General features: G+C 37.7%; 1 protein-coding gene across 1 annotated transcript in view; it reads left to right on the forward strand.

Annotated features, from left to right (window-relative positions):
• Positions 1-23700, forward strand: part of atp1a2a (ATPase Na+/K+ transporting subunit alpha 2a) — a 63420-nt gene that overhangs the window by 14838 nt on the left and 24882 nt on the right. The window contains exons 9-14 of the mRNA XM_085439727.1: positions 707-905; positions 1894-2003; positions 17685-17819; positions 19809-19888; positions 21442-21551; positions 22592-22767. Coding sequence (XP_085295853.1) covers positions 707-905; positions 1894-2003; positions 17685-17819; positions 19809-19888; positions 21442-21551; positions 22592-22767 — 810 coding nt within the window. The remainder of the gene's footprint in view (positions 1-706; positions 906-1893; positions 2004-17684; positions 17820-19808; positions 19889-21441; positions 21552-22591; positions 22768-23700) is intronic.

The following is a 23700-nucleotide window of genomic DNA, read 5'->3' on the forward strand; positions in this document are numbered from 1 at the left end:
GATTAGTGCAGGTTTGCATGTGCCAGTTCCAAAGCCCTGATGGCATGCCTGCTGGCTCACTGTCACGGTTTACTGGCACATCTATGTGGAACCAAGCCATCATCAATGTTATTAGTTACACCTGTGCTTTTCCTATCACTAATTTACCCTCGCTGAATGTTAGGTGTAGGTCTAATGATCTTACAGAACACAGCAAAGTGATTTATTACCGAATCTTGTTCTTACAAAAAAAAAATGTAGCTAACTTTTTCTGCAACAACAAACAGAGAGCAGGTTGAGGGGGATGCCAGCTGGCATTTTAAATGCCATCAGTCGACATTTCAGTGGTCGCAGAAAATAAATTAACTTCCAGTGGCTGGTTTCTTTAGTTGCATTCCCTTTAAATACATCATACAGTAAGGTATGTGTGAAAATGCTTGTGTGTACATTATGTGTGATATATTAGTTGCTATGTGGGTGACATATGGAATATGTCCACTCATCATATTTTTATGTTCTTGTTCACCTGCTGTTAACTAACCAGCGAGATCCTCACACACATACACACACTCTCATTGAGAAGGTACCCGGACCACGCATGGTTTCACATGCACAAACACTTGAATGCTCCGCTGCGTACACATGCTTTCACAATCATCCATCCTCGCCTCTCCTTTTTCTCCCTCCCCTACTCTTTCTCTGCCCTCACCTCCCACTGTCCTCCCAGGTGTGTCTGACTCTCACTGCCAAGCGAATGGCCAAGAAGAACTGTCTAGTAAAGAACCTGGAGGCCGTAGAGACTCTCGGCTCCACCTCCACCATCTGCTCCGACAAGACGGGCACGCTGACCCAGAACCGTATGACGGTGGCCCACATGTGGTTCGACAACCAGATCCATGATGCGGACACCACCGAGGACCAGACTGGTAAGACTGAGATGAAAGGAGAGGAGGAAAACAAGGGGGAAAGTAAGGAAAGAGAGAGAGAGAGCTTGGAGAGTGAAAGATATAAAGGAGAGATGGAGTGGGGGATGCGGAGGGGGGGAGTGCGACCACCTGCTGAAATTCATCTGTCCAATGTTCACACCGCCAACCAACAAGGCTGTTCACTCTACTGCTTGGATTAATTGAGCAGCGGTATGCGGTGGGCAGCATAACCCTCAGCTACAAACGTGTCTTTTCCCAGAATTCCTCTGCAAGACTGCTTCTGCGGAACCAATCGGATTCTTGACTCCTGTGGAAAATCGAGCCAAAATTTAAAGAAGCTTTTAGCAATAACCAAAAGGTCTGGCAGGAGAAAAAACAGGTGTTCCATGAATACTAATTAGTCTTGAGTCAGACAATTGTGAACTCATACAAGGAATAGCCAGTGGTGCTGACAAAGGCTGTACAAGAGAAACGAGGCAAGAGCTACGAAAAACACAGTGTGTTCAATTTTTTTTTCTCCATAAAGTATGCAGACGATTTTTACAGCTGCTGCAGCCTTTTTAGCCTTTTGTACTGCACCGTGTCAAGCTCAACAATCCCAGCCATAGTGTGTCAGTGTGTTTCCACAATAACGTTGTACACAGTCCAGGAAAATATGAAAAATGAATGCAGGCGCCTGCAGTAGCGTGAAGGTCATTTTCAGTGCAATTGGGTGGGAGGGTTGAAATTTTGATACAAGTCATTTCCAAACACCTTTTTATTTTGAGTCCCTCTAGTTAAAAATGAATGGCATTTTAGAGACTGGGGATTTGAAAAACCACTTTTGTCAAGGAAACAGTGATTGTTCAACTTAACTGACCCTGATTCTATTATTTAGCTACAATATTCAGTTGTACTCTGTGAACTGAGAGTTAAGTCCATAGCATAAATACTGCATGAGTCCTACTTAAAAAAAAGCCTAACACAGTTCCTTCTCCTATTCTCTCAGGTTTGGGTTTTGACAAGAGCTCTCCTACTTGGACTGCTTTGTCTCGCGTGGCTGGCCTCTGCAACAGAGCTGTTTTCAAACCCGGACAGGCGCACCTTCCCATCGTAATGGTAAAAGAAAGTATATATATATTTATACTGCCACTCACTCACACTTATTGGTGTATTGGTGCCTGAAGAAGTATGTATAATATTTATTTTTCCCCCCAATATCCTCTGCTCATCTCCAAAGAAGAGGAGCAGTATTCACAGTGAATTTGGTTCAGATAAAAGAGGGAGAGGCAGCTATATGAATACGCTTTTTGAACAAACAGTGCTGTGTGTGGAGGGCAGAGGTGTAAAGGAGCCAAAGTGCAGCACAGAAGAGGCGTGAAGAATCCAACTAAAAGCGAGCTTTATTAGCAGATAAGTCCAATACAATAAAATCCAAACATTAATCCACAAGGCACGAGGGAGACCAGAACTCTACGGAGGAACTCTGAAAGCAAAGCAGAATAATACAGGACTAAACAGACATAAGCGGATGACATGACCAAGACAAATACAGGGACAGGACAATTTATACAGGCAACTGATTAGGAATTAGACATAGGAGAATAACAAGAAATGGGCACAGACAATCCAGACAATCAGACAGGGAGGAAGTAAAACTGAAAACAAGACACAAAAAACACTAGCAAAGTAAAACAGGAAATGAACCAGAGACGTGAAATAGGAAAGTACATTTTAAACATGCTTGAATTAATTTACACAGAGCGGCAATGCCAGACAAAACAGAGGGCAAGGAAAACTGAAAGTGACTGTACTCTGTGAAGTCAGAAAGCTGACACTCATCTGAAGCAAAATGTGACTCCGAGATCCAAAATATTACAAGAAATAAAAGTCACTATTTGAATAATTATTGAGTTAAGACAGGAATCCAAAATCCTTCCTAAATACTAAAGAAGAAACTGGAGGCCATACACACGCTGAGCAATGACTAAAGCTTAAATACAACAAGAATTAATACTTGAATGATAACAAAAAAGGCAATGCAAGAATATAAAACTTCACCTCAAAATAATCAAGAAGATATACTTCTTGTTTAGCACAGCAGCCAACCGACCAACTAAACAAACAAACAAACAAGCAAACAAAACTCAAAACCCAAGAACCAAAACCAGGGACACTGATCGATTCCTGACTCAGTGCTCTACCAGAATGTGAACACTGGACACATATAATGTAGCACTGAAGACACTATATGTTCATTTATTTAACTTCAATACGGAAAATACATGAACATAGCCTCTATAAATGATGGATGAAGCCACTCTTACATTACCTAACACATAAGTTTGACTCTTGTTTTAAAACCTTAAGTTGAACATTGTTTCCATCACCATCTTCCTTTTTTTTTGAAACCGTATGTCACCAGCTGAGGGGTGGATGTGACACCACACATTCATAAGTTAGTGACTTGTCAATCACAAGTCCAAAGCATGCACTTTTTAAAATATATATCTTATTTTAAATAGAAGCTTACATATTAAAAAAAAATCACGTTGTATTCAGTAAGACTAGAGACTGAGACTTAAACATGTCATGGAAATGTTACAGAGGTCATAAATCAAGAGAAAATGAGCATGTTCTCAAACGCTTTTGTTATTACCAGGTTTCTTTTTGCAACCAAAATAGTCACGCACTGCTGGCTGGCAAAAAGAACCGAGGTTCAAGGCTTTAGCCCCAGAGGCTACATCTATCTTTTATATACACTGTGTGGGCATAACCCACTCTCCTCCTGTCTCTGATTGGCTTACTCCAGCCAGTCATCACTTGTCATGTCCAAACCCAGCCAAACCAACCAATGAAGGCAATGAGTATTCACCAATCAAAAACAGGGTAAGGAAGGATGCGCTTCACCATCCTTGGAGAAAAAAATAACCTGCCGTACTGAAAGATAGATGTCGTTTGGGATTTATAAGTGGTTCTATGCAATGCAGCATGAAAAATAGATATGTACCTGCCGCATGTATACCATGCAACACAGCAGCGATCACGCTATAACATCAAGTTACTGAAAACTTTGCATTTATATTTCAGCTTCGTGAATTATCTCTACTCCCTAAAAAGGTGGAGTATACCACTTTTAGTTTAATCCAAGGGCATTCTGAGTGGGTCTTTTATATTTGGATCAAATAATGCATGCACATTATTCATGACATGATTTTTGACAACATGGTTTGCCAGTAGGGTGAACTTAACAACATGTGGGAAGTGTTAGCTGAGTTGTCACTCCAAAATAAGAAGTGGTGAAATCAGTGTTCACTCACTAAAGCTAAAAAAAGATTAAAAAAAAATGTTTGGGTTGCTGTCAGTTTAATTCATGACAAGACTGAAAACTGTTAAACCTATAAGTGCTGTTGTTGTGCCCACAGGCGTAGATAGATAAACTTCACATACACACATTTGTTGCTAAAATAGCTTTAAAGTTAAAGTACAGAAAAATGCAAAAAGCAGAGTCAAACAGCAGCAACTTTTGTAACATAAATCAAAGCACTTGTTACACATCTTAGCCTCTTTTAATGTTCCATGCAGACAAAGTGGTGATACTTCGGATCAAAGATTTATATGCTTGAATATGTGCTTAACTAAAAGTGGCAATAAAGCCATGTAAAAGTAGTATAAGTGTAAAAGACCCTAATAAAAAAAATGTAAAAGTAAATAATTTAAAATGTATTTAAAGTCCACGCAGAAGAATAGACCTGATCATGTTATTATAATACTTATTACATCATATATCTGGCGTTTGCAGTTTGCACGTTGTTCAAACGGGGGCTAATTTAAACGTTTGCACATACTGCCGGCAATTTAATCTATAAGGTTAACATTGTTAACAGAGATTCAATTTGAAATCTCAATCTGAAAATTTACTGGCGTACATAAATAATATAAATGTAGCGAAGCTAGAAGGAAAACATTTGCCTCTGAAATGTAATGCAGCGTAGGTATACAACAGCACGAAATGCCGCAACTGCTGTTTGCATTATTCAAATATGAGCATATAAAAGATGTATATTTTCTAAATGATCATACACTTTATCTTTAAATGAATCACGCCATCAGCTCCCATACTGAGTGTATTAGAGGTTAAAAGCACAATGTTCTCCTTTGAAATGCGTAACGCTGAAAAGCATAATGGCACTATGCTCAAGAAAAGTGTAAACACTTCAAAAGAAACGTATGCACCGTGCTTTACATTAGAGTAGCCGTTATTGTGTCTCTTATCAGAAAGAGTATTACACAGATCCCTGAGAGTGGAATTTTTTTTTTTACATGTTGAGTTTTCATACCTTCTGCCTGAGGGTATCGGCTCCGGCTCTTTGTACAGGATGTGGTTCGGGTCTCTGGTAATTTCGAGGCTCTCCCTTCTCACTGTCTCTTCAAACATCTCTTGGATGAGACGAGAGGGAAAAGATGGGGCCAGCATGCCAATTATGTTCCCTGCCCTTCTGATCAGATTTTGAAGTTGTTATCTCAGTTTAACGGACTGGTTACCAAACCTTCTTGTTATGCCATACTTGAGCAAAGATAGTTTGTATTCTCTCCTGTGGTCAGCCCATCCTCAGCTGCATGGCAGCCACAGGGGAATGAAAACAACCCATAAAAATAATTTGTCAGTACCACTTGACACTTGGTACTTGACATCTCTCTCACACATAAATACACATACACAGAGGATAATCCAATGCACCCCTGGAAATGACTCCCCCAGCACAGATACACAAACACACACACACTGCTGGAAAGGTAAGTCAATAATATCTCCGTCTTCTACCGACTGCTGCCCCTCCAAACTGTGCTACATTGACCTAAAGAAATTCTCAGCATGGCTCTCAGTGACAGGGATTACAGCTTCTTGACTCAGATGGGAGCAGACGGTGCCAGTGCAGCCTCTGTACCCCTCAAGGTGGGCAGATTTGCTCCTTGGATTAAGTGACACGCGTATATCCCAGCAGCCCTCGAACACAGCAGTCGAGGCTCCATTAACATTACGCGAACAAGTACCCATCTTACTCGGGAAAGGAGATGGAATTTCCATGATCTATTTATTCATTCATGAAAAGGCACAAACAAGGACAAATCTTGTGGAGTGCATGTCCTTGTTTGGCGGCCGTTCATGAATGAATAAACAGAAACAAAGAGAAATTTCTTGTCTTGGTTTAGCTCCCACTGGTGTATCGGGTGTCAGGTCAATCAGTTTAGCATGGATTTTAATAAATTGGCTCTAAGAGTGGTTTGAAATGCCGTTATTATCATGGAATTTTTATGAAGGTGGATTTCACAGGTTATCAAAAAAGAATTTTCTCTAAAATTATCCAAGTATCACAGCAAGCAACTTTATCAGACAAGTTAAAGCTGATAAACCTCGAAAAACAAAGAAATATCAAACAAGCTGCTTCTAGGAAAAAGAGAATAATACTACTTTGAGACTCGTGAAATAGGCTTTCTTACCATCTGTGTAAAGTTTATTGCAGGACACACTCTGAGACATGGATCTAATAAGCTTAGGTACAACATCAAGTTTGATGTATGCAGATTGTACCCACTGATTCACTCCCCACAAGGCATCAATTCCCACGATATTTCGCTCCATACTACAACCTCCTTGAAAACAGCTAGAGGACACATCAATCTTGTGCTGCCACAGCTCAATAAATTACATTTTTTATTAGAATCCCAAACATTAGGTTTGCTTTTTTCCACTTTGACACCCATATATTTTTGATCAGCGCGTTATCTCCCAGCTCCTTTCCCATTCATTGGTTAGCAGATGTAGATCTTATCAGCAGACACGTTGTAAGATGGTCTTTCTAAATTTCTTTCCCAGGCTGCTTTTAGTCACAGACTGTTATAACAGCCAACTTTGAAGGCCTCTTTGTGTGGAATATTAAAATCTGTTTCCAGCCATGACCAAAGATATTGCCGCGGTTCTTTCTCGTTGGATGTCTTTCATCTGCGATAGTACAAACACATATAGTGTAGCTTATACTTGAAGATACTCTGTATCTGTCCTCATGTGGAAGCAGTTTACAAATATTAAGACTTATGAAGCTTTTTCTTTTGAATTAAGGTCACATGTAGCTACACAGGAAAAAATGCCATCAACCTCAATGACCTCAATGAATATGATCTGAGATAATTTGTTATACTGGAGCTTGTGTTTTGTTGGACTCAGTATTTAGAATTAGTAGAATTAATTGGTCGGGGTTAGAAAAAGATCACGTTTTAGATATAAAAGCAACATTAAACAGATGAATTTCTATCGTCTTAAGGAAACGGCTATAAACAGTGGCTTCAGATTTTTATAGGTCATCATAACAGCTAGGACAAATGATTTAAGGAGCGCTTTAATTAAATATGGTTTACTCAGGCACTCGAGAAAATAACTCCATCAAGGACAGTTCTTCACCACCGGCGACACACATGTGGGTGGTCTGTGGAAACAGAGCTGAAGACCCCCAGCTACAGCTGGAGCATATCTGAGAAACTGGCCCCGCTACAGACTGAAGTGTAAAGTCTTTGTTGCTGCCCTACATGCCAGATAAATAGATCAAGCATCAAAATTAACCTTTTCTTCCTGAATTTCCTTGAGTATATTATTTTTTCACACCACTATTGGAAAAATATAACCTAATAATTTACTCATTTACTACAATCTTAGCAACCAATTTGCTGCTGATTATTGCCAACAGGCAATACTCAAATGTCTTCCTCCAACAGTATTTATTTAGAAAATCATCAAGACCTTTAGAAGCTGCCCTTGAGAGTTTACAAACAGCATATGTCACCACCACCATCAGCCAGCAGGCCACAGCCAGGCTCCACCATCAGCCAGCAGGCCTAGCCAGGCGCCATCATCAGAAATTCCGCTTCCGGGTCCCTCGTGGTGGCCGCCTCGTGCTCTCGCTTCAGTATGCCACCCAAGAAAGGCCCAACACCAGAGGAGGTTGAGGACATTAAAACCTCCCTCGGAGCGCTGTGCGGAGACGTGGCCGCAGTCAGGGCACAGCAGGAGCTGCTTCTGGGGCTTCTGGAGGAGGTAAAACAGCTACGCCTCCAAAATGCCGAGAAGGACAGACGGATCATGGATCTCGAGCGGCGGGTGGATGAGCTGGAGCAGTACACCCGTACGAACGACGTGGTCATCAGCGGTATTAAAATCAAGCCGCGCTCGTACGCGCGCGCGGTGGCCGGGAACGTCGGGGAGCCCAGCGACGAGGAGACCCGCTCGGTAGAGCAACAGGTGGCGTCCTTCCTCCAAAGCAAGGGGATAGAGATGGACCTGGAGCACATAGAAGCATGTCACTCACGGCCCAGGAGGAGTGACAGACTGCCGGCCATCATTATGAGATTTGTCAATCGGAAGAACAAGGTCGCACTGCTGAAACAAGGACGCAAACTGAAAGGCACGGACGTTTTCATTAATGAGCATCTGACACGAAAAAACGCAGACATCGCGAGGAAGGCAAGGCAACTGAAGAAGAACGGTAAAATACAACATACATGGGTAACAAACTGTAAGATTTTCATTAAGCTAAACGGGACACCAGCAGTGGCGTGTCTAGAAAATTTTTGTTGGGGGGGCCAGGTAGGGGCACAGATTTGGAGAAGGGTGGCAGATTTAATTGGCAGATAATGTTTTAAAAAAAAATTCTACCAACCCTTAACCATAATTCAATAATCCTATAAACCTAATAACCAAATGCACTTTTAACTCTTATTAGAATGAGATTTTAACCACTACGGTGCAAAGTTTTTAGATACTGCGTTGATAAAGTACAAGAGATACAATCAGTGCTTTGTCAGTGTTTACTCAGCAGTCAAGGACAGCAATATTTGCATAGTATTTTTACTGACATATAGTGCACATATGTTTTGGGCAAAAACATTTTTGAAAATTAAAATACGAACATTTGTAACAAACAATTGACAAATTAGCCAATGCCAATGCAAAACTTTATCTGCCTGTTAAAAAAAGAAGATAATCTTCTCACAAACTGGTGTTTGATTTTGAAACAGGAAAAAAGTGGGGAAACAACTGAAAAGACTAACATTTGAATGAAACCTGAAAGCAAGTAAATACTTTCTATGCTGCCTTATCGTAAACTTTGGTAATATTGATAAAGAACAACACTGGCTGATGATAAAATACAGTCAGCTGGCATGGTGACACTGCCAGTATTAACCTGCAGGGCTGGACTGGGACAAAAAAATTGGGCATTTTTTACTACAGACCGACCCACCAGGTAGTAAAGCCATAAAGACTTTGACTGAAAACAAACCCTGTTGTGACAGTGATGTACAGTCTTGTTGGTATATGTATGATTTCTATACATTTTACGTCAGATAAAAACTTTGGTTGTAAGATTTAGATAATTATTTAATAAAAACTAGGTATTTTAAATGAGAATAAGAAAGAAAAGTATTTCTTTGTGCCCACCTTTCCCTGTTAATGCCCTACCTGGCCCCCTGGCAAAACTTTGCTAGACCCGCCCCTGCACAGTTACCAGCTGTCTGCTACATAAAAAAGGATCCTGGTGTTATTTGTCTCTCAGAAACAGTTCATAACTTCCCTTCAACTCATTCATGTCACCTAAAAGGTAAACCTGTTTCTCCATCACCTGTTCAGCTCTGATGGTTCAGTAAGGACATCTCCTGGTTTCATCTTCATGTTTCCCTCTCACCACATATCTAAACAGACATCATGACCAGCAGCTTTACAGCTGTGGCTCCAGCAAACATCAGCTGATACTAGAAATTAATATTAAATACATTCTAACAACAGCTGATCAAGCTTAAACGTGCTGCTGTTGTTTAGCGCGACATCCGCTGGTTTCCTCTTTCTGGCGCAAAGTGGGCGATAAACAAGAGAGAAAAGCCGATCAGCTGATCATTGATCAGTTTCATGATTGAAGTAGCAACAGGAGAGGGAGGGGAGAGAATGAGAGAAGAAGAGGCAGCTGTGCAGCAAAGACAGAATAACTCCAGCTTTGTGTCTTTTTTCCATTCTAGCTAAAGTCCGGGACAAACTGCGTCTCTTCTCAGCTCAATACAAAACGTGTAATATTTTCTCTGAATGAGGGACCATTCCATTTTTTTAAGGAGCCGTTGGCAACTCTACTAACCTTATGAATAAAATAAAGTTCACTATCAGTAACATCATAGCACCCACCCAGCTGTATAAAAACTCCGTCAAACTGGCTAGAACGCAGTATGAGTTATTGCAACTGACAGTAAAAAGTCAGCAACATGAAAATAAACTCCACCTAAACTTGGTTTATATCTGACCCAGATAGACTGCAGGTCATAACTTCTTACCTGAAGTTCAGTTCACCTGACACTCGGACTGGTGGCTGCTTCGGGTCTCTCCTCCTGCCTCCCCTTCCCTCATCCACCTGTTGCCTCTGTGGAAGCCCCGTCATAGCCACCACCAAACAACGGAGTTATTTCTACACATCGACCTGCATCTGGCCAATCCACCACCTCTCATTGTTCATGCCGTTACAAAAAAAAATAAAAAATAAGTCACTGGGGATATGCCCGGTATGCCCGATGGCCAGTCCAGCTATGTTAACCTGCAACCAAATCTGCAGCTCCATACAGCAATGTTACGACTTAGATTATATCTTATAACGCATAACTCTTATGTTAGCTGCCCTCAGTAGCATACTGTCTGAAATATTCCACAGCTGCAATAATTCTTTAAGTGTTATTTTTTTTCCTTGGTATTCTAATTTCACCGAAGTTTACTAAACTCAACAAACTTGATATTACTTACCGGGACATTTATTCTGTCCTCATTTTCTTTCACCGAAAAATTGTTTCCTGCAGTGCCATCTTTCGCGCTTGGCTCTCCTACCTTTGCTAACGTGATGCGCATAGCGCAGAAGCGATGCTGCATTCACTTACACTCGGATATCTGAGCGTCACCGTGAAAACATAATCGGACATTTGATATTTGATTGAATTTTATTGTTTTGCCTTTGGGGTGGCACCTGGGGTGGCCAGTCTGGTTTGGGGGGTGGCCTGTGGACACCCCGCTGGACACGCCATTGGACACCAGAAGAGGCAAAAGTACTGATAGTGAGGAACATGGAGGATCTGGACAAGTATAACTGACACCAATGTATCAATTACACCAGGAAATGACATGGACACGTTGAAATTAGTTCTTCAACAGAAAGTAATTGATCTAGATTGTTTTTTTTTTTTGTTTTTTTTTTTGTTTTTTTTTGATTTGATTTTATTGATTAGCATTCAAATTCAAATCTCAGTGAAAACAGTGAAAAAACAAACAAACAAACAGTGAAAACAGAACAAAAATCTACCATAAAGAAAGAAAGCATGAGACAAGGCTAATCAAAAGGTATTGGCTGAAGCATTTGCTTATTACGCCAACCCTTTTCACAAAATATCTTTTTGTATGCAGCTCCTGTACACAGGGCTTGAAGAAAATAATAAAACAAAGCAAAAACCAAACAAACAAACAAACAAACAAAAAAAAAACAAAGAAAAAAAAAACTTTCCACCTTAGATAAGTAACTACATCAAAGCAAAAGAATCAAGAGGTTGTTTTTTTTTTTTTTTTTTTTCTTTCTCCTTTTTGCTCTTTTCATTCTTGATTTATATATTTTTCTATTACTCTATTTTTAAACATATTTTTAAACAAGGAAAATGAACTACACCTTTTTAAATCACTGTCATAACTATTCCACAGGTTAACTCCTCTAACAGAAACACATCTCTGCTTTATATTTGTCCTTATCTTGTTTTTTTTAAAGAAATCTGTTCCCCTTAAGTCATATTGACTCTCTCTGACTTTGAACAGCTTCTGAGTACTGGGGCAAAGCAAGTTATTTTGTGCTTTATACATTATCTGTGCCATTTTATATTCAACTAAATCATAAAATTTCAGGGTATTCAGATTAATAAACAAAATGTTAGTTGGTTCTATATAGTTTGATTGGTTTATAATTCTTATAGCTCTTTTTTGTAACTTGAAAATAGGAAGAGTGTTCGTTTTATATGCATTACCCCATATCTCCAGACAGTAAGTCATATATGGAAGCAACAGAGTACAATAAAGTGTGTATAATGTTTTTTTGTTCAGGACATGCTTTGTTTTATAGAGAATAGCAATGGTTTTTGACATTTTTGTTTTCACGTGGTTTATATGAGACTTCCAACTCAGCTTATCATCAATTATCACTCCAAGAAATTTATTTTCGTACACTCTTTCAATTTCAATTCCATTAACCCTTATTTTAGATACATTTTTCATTGGTCTAGTGCCAAAAATAATCAATTTTGTTTTCTTTATATTTAATGATAACTTATTTACATCAAACCAGTTTTTTAATATATTTAACTCCTTTTCCGCTGTAGTCAGAAGCTGTTCTAAGTTTTTACCTGAGCAGTACAGAGTGGTATCATCAGCAAACAATACACATTTTAACAGTTTGGAAACACTACATATATCATTTATATATAATATAAATAATTTAGGGCCCAGCACAGAGCCCTGAGGAACACCACAAGTTACCTTCAACTGCTTAGATTTTACATTATTGAATTCGACATATTGATATCTTTCATCCAGGTAACTTTTCATCCACTTGTATGCTATCCCTCTTATGCCATATCTCTCTAGTTTATTCATTAATATAGAATGATCAATTGTATCAAACGCCTTTTTTAAGTCTATAAAAACACCAACAGTATATTCCTTATTATCTATAGCATTAGATATCCCTTCAACAAGTTCCATCACTGCCATTGAAGTGGACCTTTTCACTCTAAAGCCATATTGGTTATCACTTAGGAGATTATGCTTCTCAATATATTTATCAAGTCTATTAACAAATAACTTTTCTAAAATTTTTGAGAACTGTGGGAGTAGTGATATTGGCCTATAATTGGTAAACTGACATCTCTCTCCGTTTTTATGGATTGGAATAACTTTTGCTATTTTCATTTGTGAGGGAAACACACCAGTTTGAAAGGACAGATTACAAATGTATGCGAAAGGTTGCACTATATATTCTATAATACTTTTAACTAATATCATGTCAATACCAAAACAGTCAGTGGACTTTTTATTTTTAAATGTCTTCACAATGTTAATTATTTCTCTATGAGTTACAGCACCAATAAACATGGAGGACACATTCTGAGTAATATGTTTATTTAGGTCGTTATTATTTCTTGACTCTGGAATTTCTTTTGCTAAATTAAAGCCAACATTTACAAAGAAATCATTAAATTCATTTGCAATGTCTTTAGTTTTATCAAGCACAATATCTTTATCTTTTTTAAAATAATCTGGATAATTCTTATTTTTTGAGCCCTTTTTGATTAGACTGTTTAATATCCTCCATGTTTCTTGTGTGTTACTTCTACTTTGCTCCAATAATTTGTGGTAATATTCTTTCTTACTTGTTCTTATAATATTTACTAATCTATTTTTATATAACTTGTACTTTATTTCAGCATCTTTTGTCCTCTGTTTTATGAATCTCTTATATAGATTATTTTTCTTTTTACATGCATCTTCTATCCCCTTTGTGATCCATGGCTTATTTGATCTGTGATGCTTTCTAGTGATTTTCATTAAAGGACAATGTTTTTCATATAGTGAAATTACAGTTGATAAGAATGCATCATACGCACTATTTGAATCTTCATTTGCAAAAACCTCATTCCAATTGTGTTCCTTTAAGTCCACCTGGAGGGCAGCAATGGCTCTTGTTGTTCTATGTCGTATCATATCAAATGTTTGATTCTTTTGTTTAGTTTTAATCCCAAAATAATTTTGAAAAATTGCAAAAACAGGAAGATGATCGCTTATATCAGTTATAAGAAGTCCACCTACTATTTCATGGTCAATTTTATTTGTGAATATATTAGATTGTGAATATAAGGAGCATAATATAATAGATCCAGAAATAGATTCTGAAAGTAACTTTCTCTCTTCTTTTGTTAAAAATTGTAATTATTTCACTCAGGAACAATATGAAAAAGAAATTAACCTAGACGGGAAGCTCTCATTAATTCACTTTAACAGCAGAAGTATGTACTCTAATTTTGATTTCATTAAGGACTATTTGCAACAATTTTCTCGCCCCTTTAGTGTTATAGCCATCACTGAAACTTGGTTCAATGTCGATAAAGGAATAGATTTTTGTTTGAATGGATATGATTTAAAATACATGAATAGATTAAATAAGGCGGGCGGCGGGGTTGCTATATATGTTCATAACTCTATAAACTATAATGTTGTAACAACTATGTCTATGGCTATTGATGGAATTTTGGAATGTTTGACTATTGAGATTATGAATGAAAAAAAGAGAAATGTTATAATAAGTTGTATATATCGGACACCCAGTTCAAGTATTGACACTTTTAATGAATGGATAGAAAAAACGTTTGCTTCGGTGAACCAAAAATTACTATTTATCTGTGGTGATTTTAACATTGATTTGCTAAATCCAACAAGGTTAAAAGCCATTGATGACTTTACTGACACAATGTACAGCTTATCACTATATCCAACAATAACAAAGCCAAGCAGAATAACTTCACATAGCGCCACTATTATTGACAACATTTTTACTAATGTCATGGATTTCCAAATTAATAGTGGTCTGCTTGTCTGTGATATAACTGACCACTTACCAGTTTTTACTTTGTGTGACTGTGATTTAAAAAAAATAGATACCAAGATCATGATAGCAAAGCGAACAATAAATGAAGAAGCAATTCATGCCTTCAATTTCGATTTAGCACAACAAGATTGGAGTTCGGTGTATGAAGAGTCAGATGTGGACAAGGCTTATGATAATTTTCTAGATATTTTTACTATGTGGTACAATAAACATTGTCCTGTAAACGAACACATGACAAAGAAAAAAAAGATAAAAAGTCCTTGGCTCACAAAAGGAATTATTAATGCTTGCAAAAAGAAAAACAATCTGTATAAACAGTTCATCAAAGTAAAAACAAAAGAAGTGGAACAAAGATATAAAGCATATAGAAATAAATTGACTGATATTATAAGAACGAGCAAACAACTTTATTATAGAAGAAGATTATATGAAAATAAAAACAACATAAAAGGAACTTGGGATGTGTTAAACAACTTAATTAAACAAGGATCTTCTGGAACATCATATCCTGAATATTTTACTGATGCAAATGGTGAAAATCACAACATGAGTAATATTGTCGATGGGTTCAATAAATTCTTCATAAATGTTGGCCCTGAACTAGCAGCGGACATCCCGTGTCATGAAAATGAAAATATCAGTAATATAAAATCAAATCCCTTTTCACTGTTCCTCTCAGCTACAAATGAGCAAGAAGTAATAAATATCACATTAAAATGTAAAAGTAAGTCTTCAATGGATTATCATGACATAAATATGTCTGTAGTTAAACAGGTTATTCTGAATATTGCTAGTCCCTTAACATATATCTGTAATTTATCATTTCAGTCCGGTTGTTTTCCAAAAAAAATGAAAATTGCGAAAGTAATACCACTATATAAAAGTAATGACAAACACAGTTTTACCAATTATAGGCCTATTTCTCTACTGCCTCAATTCTCAAAAATTCTAGAAAAACTTTTTAATTCAAGATTAGAAAAATTCCTTGAAAAACATCAAATAATAAATGTTGGTCAGTATGGTTTCAGAACGCAAAGAACCACTTCAATGGCGATAATTGAGGCAGTAGAAGAAATTACTGATACACTGGATAAAAATAAATATGCAGTTGGTATTTTTGTTGACCTCAAAAAGGCCTTCGACACAATCAATCACTCAATTTTACTGGATAAATTGGAAAGATATGGTATTCGAGGGAAAGCTGGTAACTGGTTAAAAAGTTACCTAACAGGTCGGGAACAATATGTTAGCATAGGGCATTACCATTCAGAGAAACTTGGTATTACATGTGGTGTTCCCCAAGGGTCAGTGTTGGGACCAAAACTTTTCAATGTATACATAAATGATATTTTTGATGTTTCTCAAGTACTTAAACTCATACTGTTCGCAGATGACACCAACATATTTTTCAGTAGCGATGATTATACTGATCTTGTAATGACTGTAAACAGGGAGCTAAAATTAATAAAAAAATGGATGGACATAAATAAATTATCATTAAATATAAATAAAACTAAAGCAATGTTTTTTGGTAATTTAAAATATAATATAGAATTACCAATTATCATTGAAGGTGTACCAATTGATAATGTGAGTGAAAACAAATTTTTGGGAGTTATAATTGATAACAAAATTTCATGGAAACCCCACGTCAGACACATAAAAACCAAAATTTCCAGAAGCCTCGCAGTTTTGAACAAAGTGAAACAATTCCTTGATAAAGATGCACTTCGTACTCTGTACTGTACCCTGGTTCTTCCATATCTTACATATTGTGTGGAAGTGTGGGGAAATACATATAAAAATACAACTAATCCATTAGTCACAGTACAGAAACGAGCACTGCGTATTATTCACAAGGCTGGTTATCTAGATCATACTCACAAATTCTTTCTTCAGGCAAAGTTACTTAAATTCCAGGATCTGGTTAATTACAATACATCCATAATTTTGTATAAAGCTTTTACTAAACTTTTACCGGCAAATTTACAAACTAGATTTGAAATTCGAGAAAAGGTTTATAATGTTAGAGGATTTGGAGAATTCAAATTACCCAGAACTCGAACAACCCGTAAAGGTTTTTGTGTGTCTGTATGTGGTGTAAAAATCTGGAACAGTCTGAGTTTACAATTGAAACAATGCAAAAATATTCATAGATTTAAATTTCTCTACAAACAGTTGGTCTGGTCACAGTATACTCAATGATGGGTTTTAGTGTGCTCTGTAATGTCTGTCCTCTTACCATTGCTGGTATGGATTCCAAAATAAAAAATAAAAAATAAAGTGTGCGTATGTATGTACATATATGTACTTGTGTGTGTAGATATATATGTATGTATATGTATGTGTGTCTGTTACTTGTAGTTATTACTGCCTGTTACCTGTGGTAATGCAATTTATAATTTATATATTCTGTATTCAGTTATGAAGGCTCTAATTGTTGGTTGCGAGCTGCCGCTTAGATGCTTGTATCTGCTCGGGGCTGTTGATGGGTCTGTATGCAATGATGGGCGTAGCTGCGGGAAGTTTATTGTTTTTTTTTGTTGATGAGTGAGTATAGGGGTGGGATTTAATAAGTTTTCTTCGTCCCACTCCTTTTTCAGGCAAGTTTTGTTTTTTGTTTTGTGTATTTTATGTTCAATATAGGTATTTGTTGTGCCTGAAAATGAATAAATAAATGAATGAAATGAATGAATGAATGTACCCAACTAATTAGCTATATTTTTCCTGAAGAAACTGGGCTGTTTTAATAAAACTCTTCCTCATCTTGTAGATTTTTTAAAAAGGGGAAAACATTGACTTCTTTAACATGAAGTTATTAACTTAGACAACAATATTGTGGCCAGCATTGGTAATTCAGATCATACTCCACTACCTGCATAATTAATAAGAAACATAATGGATGTAAAGGAAGTCCTCTCAGGTATCTCAGCTAGTGTTTTAATCAATTAAATAACACATAATCCCAAAGCTTCCCTCCACTGCAGTACGATAAACACAGGCAATGAGACAGACAACACTCATTTCCTAATATGCATATGTTAGTGACTGTGCTAATGTGCTCCTGTGTGTGTTTCCCCAGAGGGAGACAGCGGGGGACGCATCAGAGTCAGCTCTGTTGAAATCCATCGAAGTGTGCTGTGGGAGTGTTCGTGACATGAGAGCTGCAAACCCCAAAGTGGCAGAGATCCCATTCAACTCCACCAACAAATATCAGGTATTGCATGAGACTAGTGTCACGTCATGGCTTTGGGCTTGAACTGATGAGAAAATTAACACAAGGCTGAAATTTATTACTGTGCATTCTGGGTTTTTGTATATATACATATATTAAGCAACCTAAAAATGTAATAGAGTAACTGTTATGTAAATAGATATTGTTGCTCACTAGCCAGAGGAGGTATTTATTTCTAATCTTGACCAATTTTATGTTTATGAAAGCTGCACTAACATATGTTATCACATAAAACTGACTGCTTTTCTGTCAATTTTTGTATTAAAATCAATTTTTACAATGTTTTAACAATCTAGATTTCTAGATTCTAGAATCAGTGTGAGCAAGACTACACAAAAACAAATAATGTCATGAAACTTAGTGAAAGACAAGGACAAAGTCTTTAAAATGTCAGTATGGGTCCAGATCTTTTGGGTTGCAGTTCCAGTGGTTTTATTTTTAATGTATTCATTTTATTTATTCATTCATTTCAATTAAGAGGTTATTCCTCTATTTACTTTAAATGATCTTTCACAGTTCTGTCAGAGCTGTGGTGAGTTTTTCACACAGATTGCCAAGACGTCCATGAGAGGAAAAAAACAGAATTTTTTCCTTATATGCCAGAACTAAATCATGCATATTCATTTTTTAACCTTTTCCTACTGAGGGAAGGCAGCCTGAACATGTCTGCTCTTTTACCAGAGACACCCTGCTTAAAATTCGCACTGCTGCACGCATTCATACTTGGAAGCTGCCCAACAAGCCACAAATGCAGCATTGTTGGTAACAGGAAAAACGGTTGCAGCATTAAAGCAATGTGTTTTATTTATGTTAGAAAGATACATCAGGATTATGAACTGGCTTGGCTGGGATACTAAGAAAGTGCTCTGCTGTTGCCTTTCAATGCACAGAAATCCCATTTGTAAATCTATTGTATGTTGAATATGCTATTGAATTGTAAATGGGTTGGTAACCTGCTTATAAACAGTGCCTGAATAAAAAGGCCTAACATGCCGGGAGAAGAACAGGTGAGAAGACCTGGATGTACATCACTAATTAAAATTTGCCATCATGCTAGACAATATCAAACATTTGCAGAGGTAGCTTCTTATGAGACTGAGCAAAGACAAGCATGCTCTGTAATATTATTTTTTCACCAAAGTGGATTAAAAAAAATTGAGGAGAAGCTATTTTTTTAATAAAATTGAACAAACATTTCCCATCCAGTATCTGTAGTAGAGAGGCAGTTGTGAAAGGTCTTACGTTAATCCACATGCTTCACTCCGTCCTCTAACAGTCAACACCAACAGAGCCAAAAGTTAATACTGAACTATATGAAGCCATCACGCAGAGCATTAACACCTTGCTCAGGGGAAGTGTAACAATTAACGCACAGAGATGTGTGTTCGCTTCGCTTTTCCACACCCAGTCTTTCCCAGCTTGTGTGGAGATTCGAACCAGCATATGAATTGCACAGCAGCAGTGTTGAAGCAAACAAAGTACTTCCCGCATGCATCTTGTGCACCTGTTCCCTGACTTAGAATAGGCACGTCTGTGTTAGGGGAGGGGAAATAAAGCAATTTTGCTCTGGTTTTCTGAGATTAGATATGTTGTGACTCAGATACAAATTACCTTGGGGAATGTGTGTGTGTGTGTGTGTGTGAGGGAGTGTGTGCACACAAACTACTGTAGGTATGGGGGAAGGGATAATGCAAGGTGCTACACCAGAGGAATATATGCAATTGGGTAAATGAATGTCCCTTCAACATAAGGCATACATATGACTTTCAAGGTACACTCAGTCAATTCAACCTTGAGATGATTTTTTTTTAACCAGTTGGAAAATATGACAGCAGTGAAAACAAAATAAAAAAAATAATAAATAAAAAATCAGACTAACAATAGACAATCCACAATGAACCGCATGTGTGTATTGTTTTTAAAGCAAATCCCACAGTGTCCTCACATTTCCTCCTGTGCGTTTTCTTCTAGCTCTCTATCCATGAAGCGGAGGACAATCCCGCTGGTCATATTCTGGTCATGAAGGGAGCTCCCGAAAGAATCCTGGACAGGTTGGTTAATCAATAATGGATCGATTATATGTCTCAGTAGGAAAATAGCACAAAATTTGACTCGTTTTTCATTTAATGTTTCCTGTTGCTTTGTGGTTGCGGTAAAAAAAGACTCTATCCAGGCTGTTAATTTTCTATATATTGCTTTGTTACTGTCAGGGAAAAGATTAAAATCCAGCAACATAATAAAACTGGTTGTTTTTATCTTTTTTTCATAGGCTTTGTTTAAAATATGGCAGCAATATCCTTTAATTTGTCTTTATTCATGCATAATATTTACAAGTGGGAACAGGTTAAGAAAACTTAACATTTATGCACCCGCATGATTGGGATTCATTTTGGCACTGTTTAACAGTCTGATGGATGCTCCACTGTTAGAGGCGGCAGGGCGCAGAGTCACTAGAGGTGGGCGGTAGATGACCAGGGGAAAAATGTGAAGTTAAACTTACCTGAAAGAACATTTTTTCTTATTCTATCATGTTGACATTTATTTTACTAAAATTAAACTTATTTTTTCCCTTAAAAAAAAAAAGATGATAGTTGTTTTAAAAAACAGTATGACTTGGGGTGGAAAAAGTTATTGCACTTTAACAGCTACTTTTGCAGCAAAAGTTCTACCCGGGGGTAAGTACTAACTACGAAAGTCCCCGGGGAGCTGCATACTTTCAAAGCCTTCTTTCTGCTTGCATTCGCACTGCTAATGGGAAGTCTAACGTGATGTAATAGCTGGCCAGCGGTTGGTAATGCAACATCACCTCTTGTTGTGGTCCTTTGTTTTCTTGTAATCCTGTTTGAGCAGCTTCATTTTCTTTCTGCATTGCTTCACTGTGTGGTGGATGCCTTGTAGCAAGTTGAAGGGAATTGATTTTTTTATTTTTATTTTTTAACGTTTGCCTCTGACAAGTCAAAATCTTGTTGCATTTCCTTCTTTTCATATAGGCACAATAAAGCCTGGATGCCACTGTCAGTTTACTTCTTTGTGTTATTTTCTCCACTTTACGGTTAATAAGAGTTGTTGTATGAGAGTATTGTTTTACCATGGTTTTAAGGGTTTTTTTCATGTGAGCTGTCAGTTCCCTTTTATGCTGAGAAAGTATCTACTTTTAAAAGAAGCAAACAAAACAAAACAAAACAAAACAAAACCCTCAAAGCAGAGTTGTGAACTACAGGGGTCTCCAGTTTATGCTGTACAGCCACAGAAAAAAAGAGGGCACTACATGTCAAAGTTTGGATTGTGAATAACTTCCTGCTGTCCACATCTCTGCCTAATAATAAGATTAAGCGCTCCTCCAGTGTGCATATACTTTGTATGTAACAGTGGTGCAAAAACAAACCCAACTCAGTGCTGACATGAATATTGAATTTAGAATAAAGCCACAGTAAAGCTGTTGTTGGCTGATAAAAAAACAACTTATCCCTTTAAAGGCGCAAATCTTTTTTGACACCACATATCACATTGTCCATATAGCTGGAGCTCATCCTGCTTATGTAATACAAGCACGCTGATTATTGTAAGCACCGTAGTTCTAAATTTATTATTCATTGTTTTACAGATGCAGCACCATTATGGTACAAGGCCAGGAGGAGCCTATGGATGAAATGTGGAGAGAGGCTTTCCAAAGTGCCTACCTGGAGCTGGGTGGACTGGGAGAAAGGGTGCTTGGTACGTTTATCTAGTGGCACCAAATAAAAGCAGTCTGCTTGGGAATAGGTGGAGAGGAGAAGCAGCTGGACACAGCACTTACTTTTTATAATCGCCTTGGTACACAGGGTAGTTTGCCCTAATGTCCCCATAAAGGTAAAGAATGCTTGCACTGCAAGTTTTTGGCTCTTGCCTTGGATTGGAGCTGACACAGAGCAAACACTTATAACCAATGTTACACAAAATATTAGAAACATTTGTTTGCAGCGTTTTAAGGAGTATCAGGTGAAAATTGAGCAGTAAAATGCAGCACATTTTGGGTTAAAAAAAATCAGTACTGGAAGTTCAGCTTTCGGTGTTTCTAAAGTGTTCGGCATTCTGACTCTGTAAATGTCATCATTTTGACAACCAAGGAGAAAACTTACCTGGCATCTTTTAAAAAGTGCCATAGGTAATAATTATGTGCTATCATCATTTTGTTAGAGTAGGCGTCACAACAGTGGAATATGGAATGGTGCCATTTTAGAGTGAAACTCCTGAAATTGTGTAAATTAGTGTGTCTCAGTTATGCCTTAGGTGATGATGATGATGGGTCGGGTGCTTCTCCCGTTTTAGACTGAGTGTGGTGTTTCATCCAAAGTATCTCACTTTGGGCGATTGGAGAGAGAGAGATATGACGGAAGCGATGTGTATCATGAATTAATAAAAATGCCCGATTCAATTTGTGTTGCAAATCTGCGACTTCTGAATCTGAATAAGCATATGGAAATGTACAGGATCACTGCAACCAGATGTATTTTCTGAGGGTGTATTTCATATATAAATCTTACTCACATTTCCTTAACGAGCTTAACTGTAAATAGCAACAGTAACAGTAAAGTCCACCATCAAAAATCAGTATTGCTTATTGTTATATGTTTCCTGGGGGTCGTAAAAAACAAGCGTCTTTTTAAAGTTAAAAATATGTTTCTCTCTTGTTTTTTCAGTAGCTGTAGTGTACTTTGAGATTTCATTTCAGTCTGTTATGAACAATCACCTCACTGATCTCTCTCCTCTTCCAGGCTTCTGCCACTTGAAACTATCCTCATCTCAGTTCCCTCGAGGATTCACCTTCGACTGCGACGACACGAACTTCCCCACTATGCAGCTCTGCTTCCTGGGTCTCATCTCCATGATTGATCCTCCGCGTGCCGCTGTGCCTGACGCAGTGGGTAAATGCCGCTCTGCTGGCATCAAGGTAACACTTTCTGCAGATTAATTTATAGTGCTTCCTGATACTCCTTTCCCTCTGGCTTCATTCATCAAGCTTTTTAAAGAGGGGATTTGCATGTCAAATATCTTTTCAAATCACATAGTGAAGTCCAAATGACAACTGATCACTTCTCAGGACCATGACAGATCATGACCAATGGACAAATTAGTTCAGGCACGGCACAAAGTCAAGCTCAGCTGCAATCCCAACAGATCAGCTGATGTCAGTGTGGGCTGGCATTGACATCAGACTTTTTGCCAGAAGGCTCAGCTAGCCTTCTGGCAAAACCCACACGGGAATGCTATTTTAAGCTGCTGTAAGCTGTCGGAAATGTTCTGCATCTGCAAGCGACTTTGCAGTCCACCTTTATCCCAGGTCCTGCTTTCATGTGTACTGTACATGACTTATTCATTGTCATATGTGTTGCAAGTGATGCCTGTTCTCTGCTATAGTCATACTGCTGATCTCCCCACTTTATGCTTTCAACATAGCTTGTGTAGAGGTCACAGAACAGCAGGCTGCTAAATATATTTCACTGCAGATGGAAAAACCCATCTTCCTTTGACTATGAGTATAGATGAAAATGCTTATGGCATGTTTTGCATAAACACTTTGAAGGCTGGCTGAAGTACCCGAACAGTTTTAGAGTTTGCTCGGTAGTTTATCAGAGCTACTGTTGCAGGTGTGGCTATCTTCGGGTAAGAAGTGACAGACAGTTTTACGAATAAATTATGGCTTTGGGATGAAGAATTCAAAATAATTGGCAAATTGAATTGTTGGCGTTAAAATAAAAAGCATGGAAGGCGATAAAGAATGAGCTGAATATATTCTGATAGCAATTTGTAAAAAGAATCCATTTAGCTAAATGCAGATTCAGTGATTTACTGCAAATTGTCATTATATGTTAATCGACTCCAA

This window comes from Copadichromis virginalis, linkage group LG18, assembly GCF_057382275.1.
Source record: "Copadichromis virginalis isolate Kocher_CV1m ecotype Utaka linkage group LG18, C_Virginalis_male_GT1.1, whole genome shotgun sequence".
Classification (NCBI taxonomy): domain Eukaryota; kingdom Metazoa; phylum Chordata; class Actinopteri; order Cichliformes; family Cichlidae; genus Copadichromis; species Copadichromis virginalis.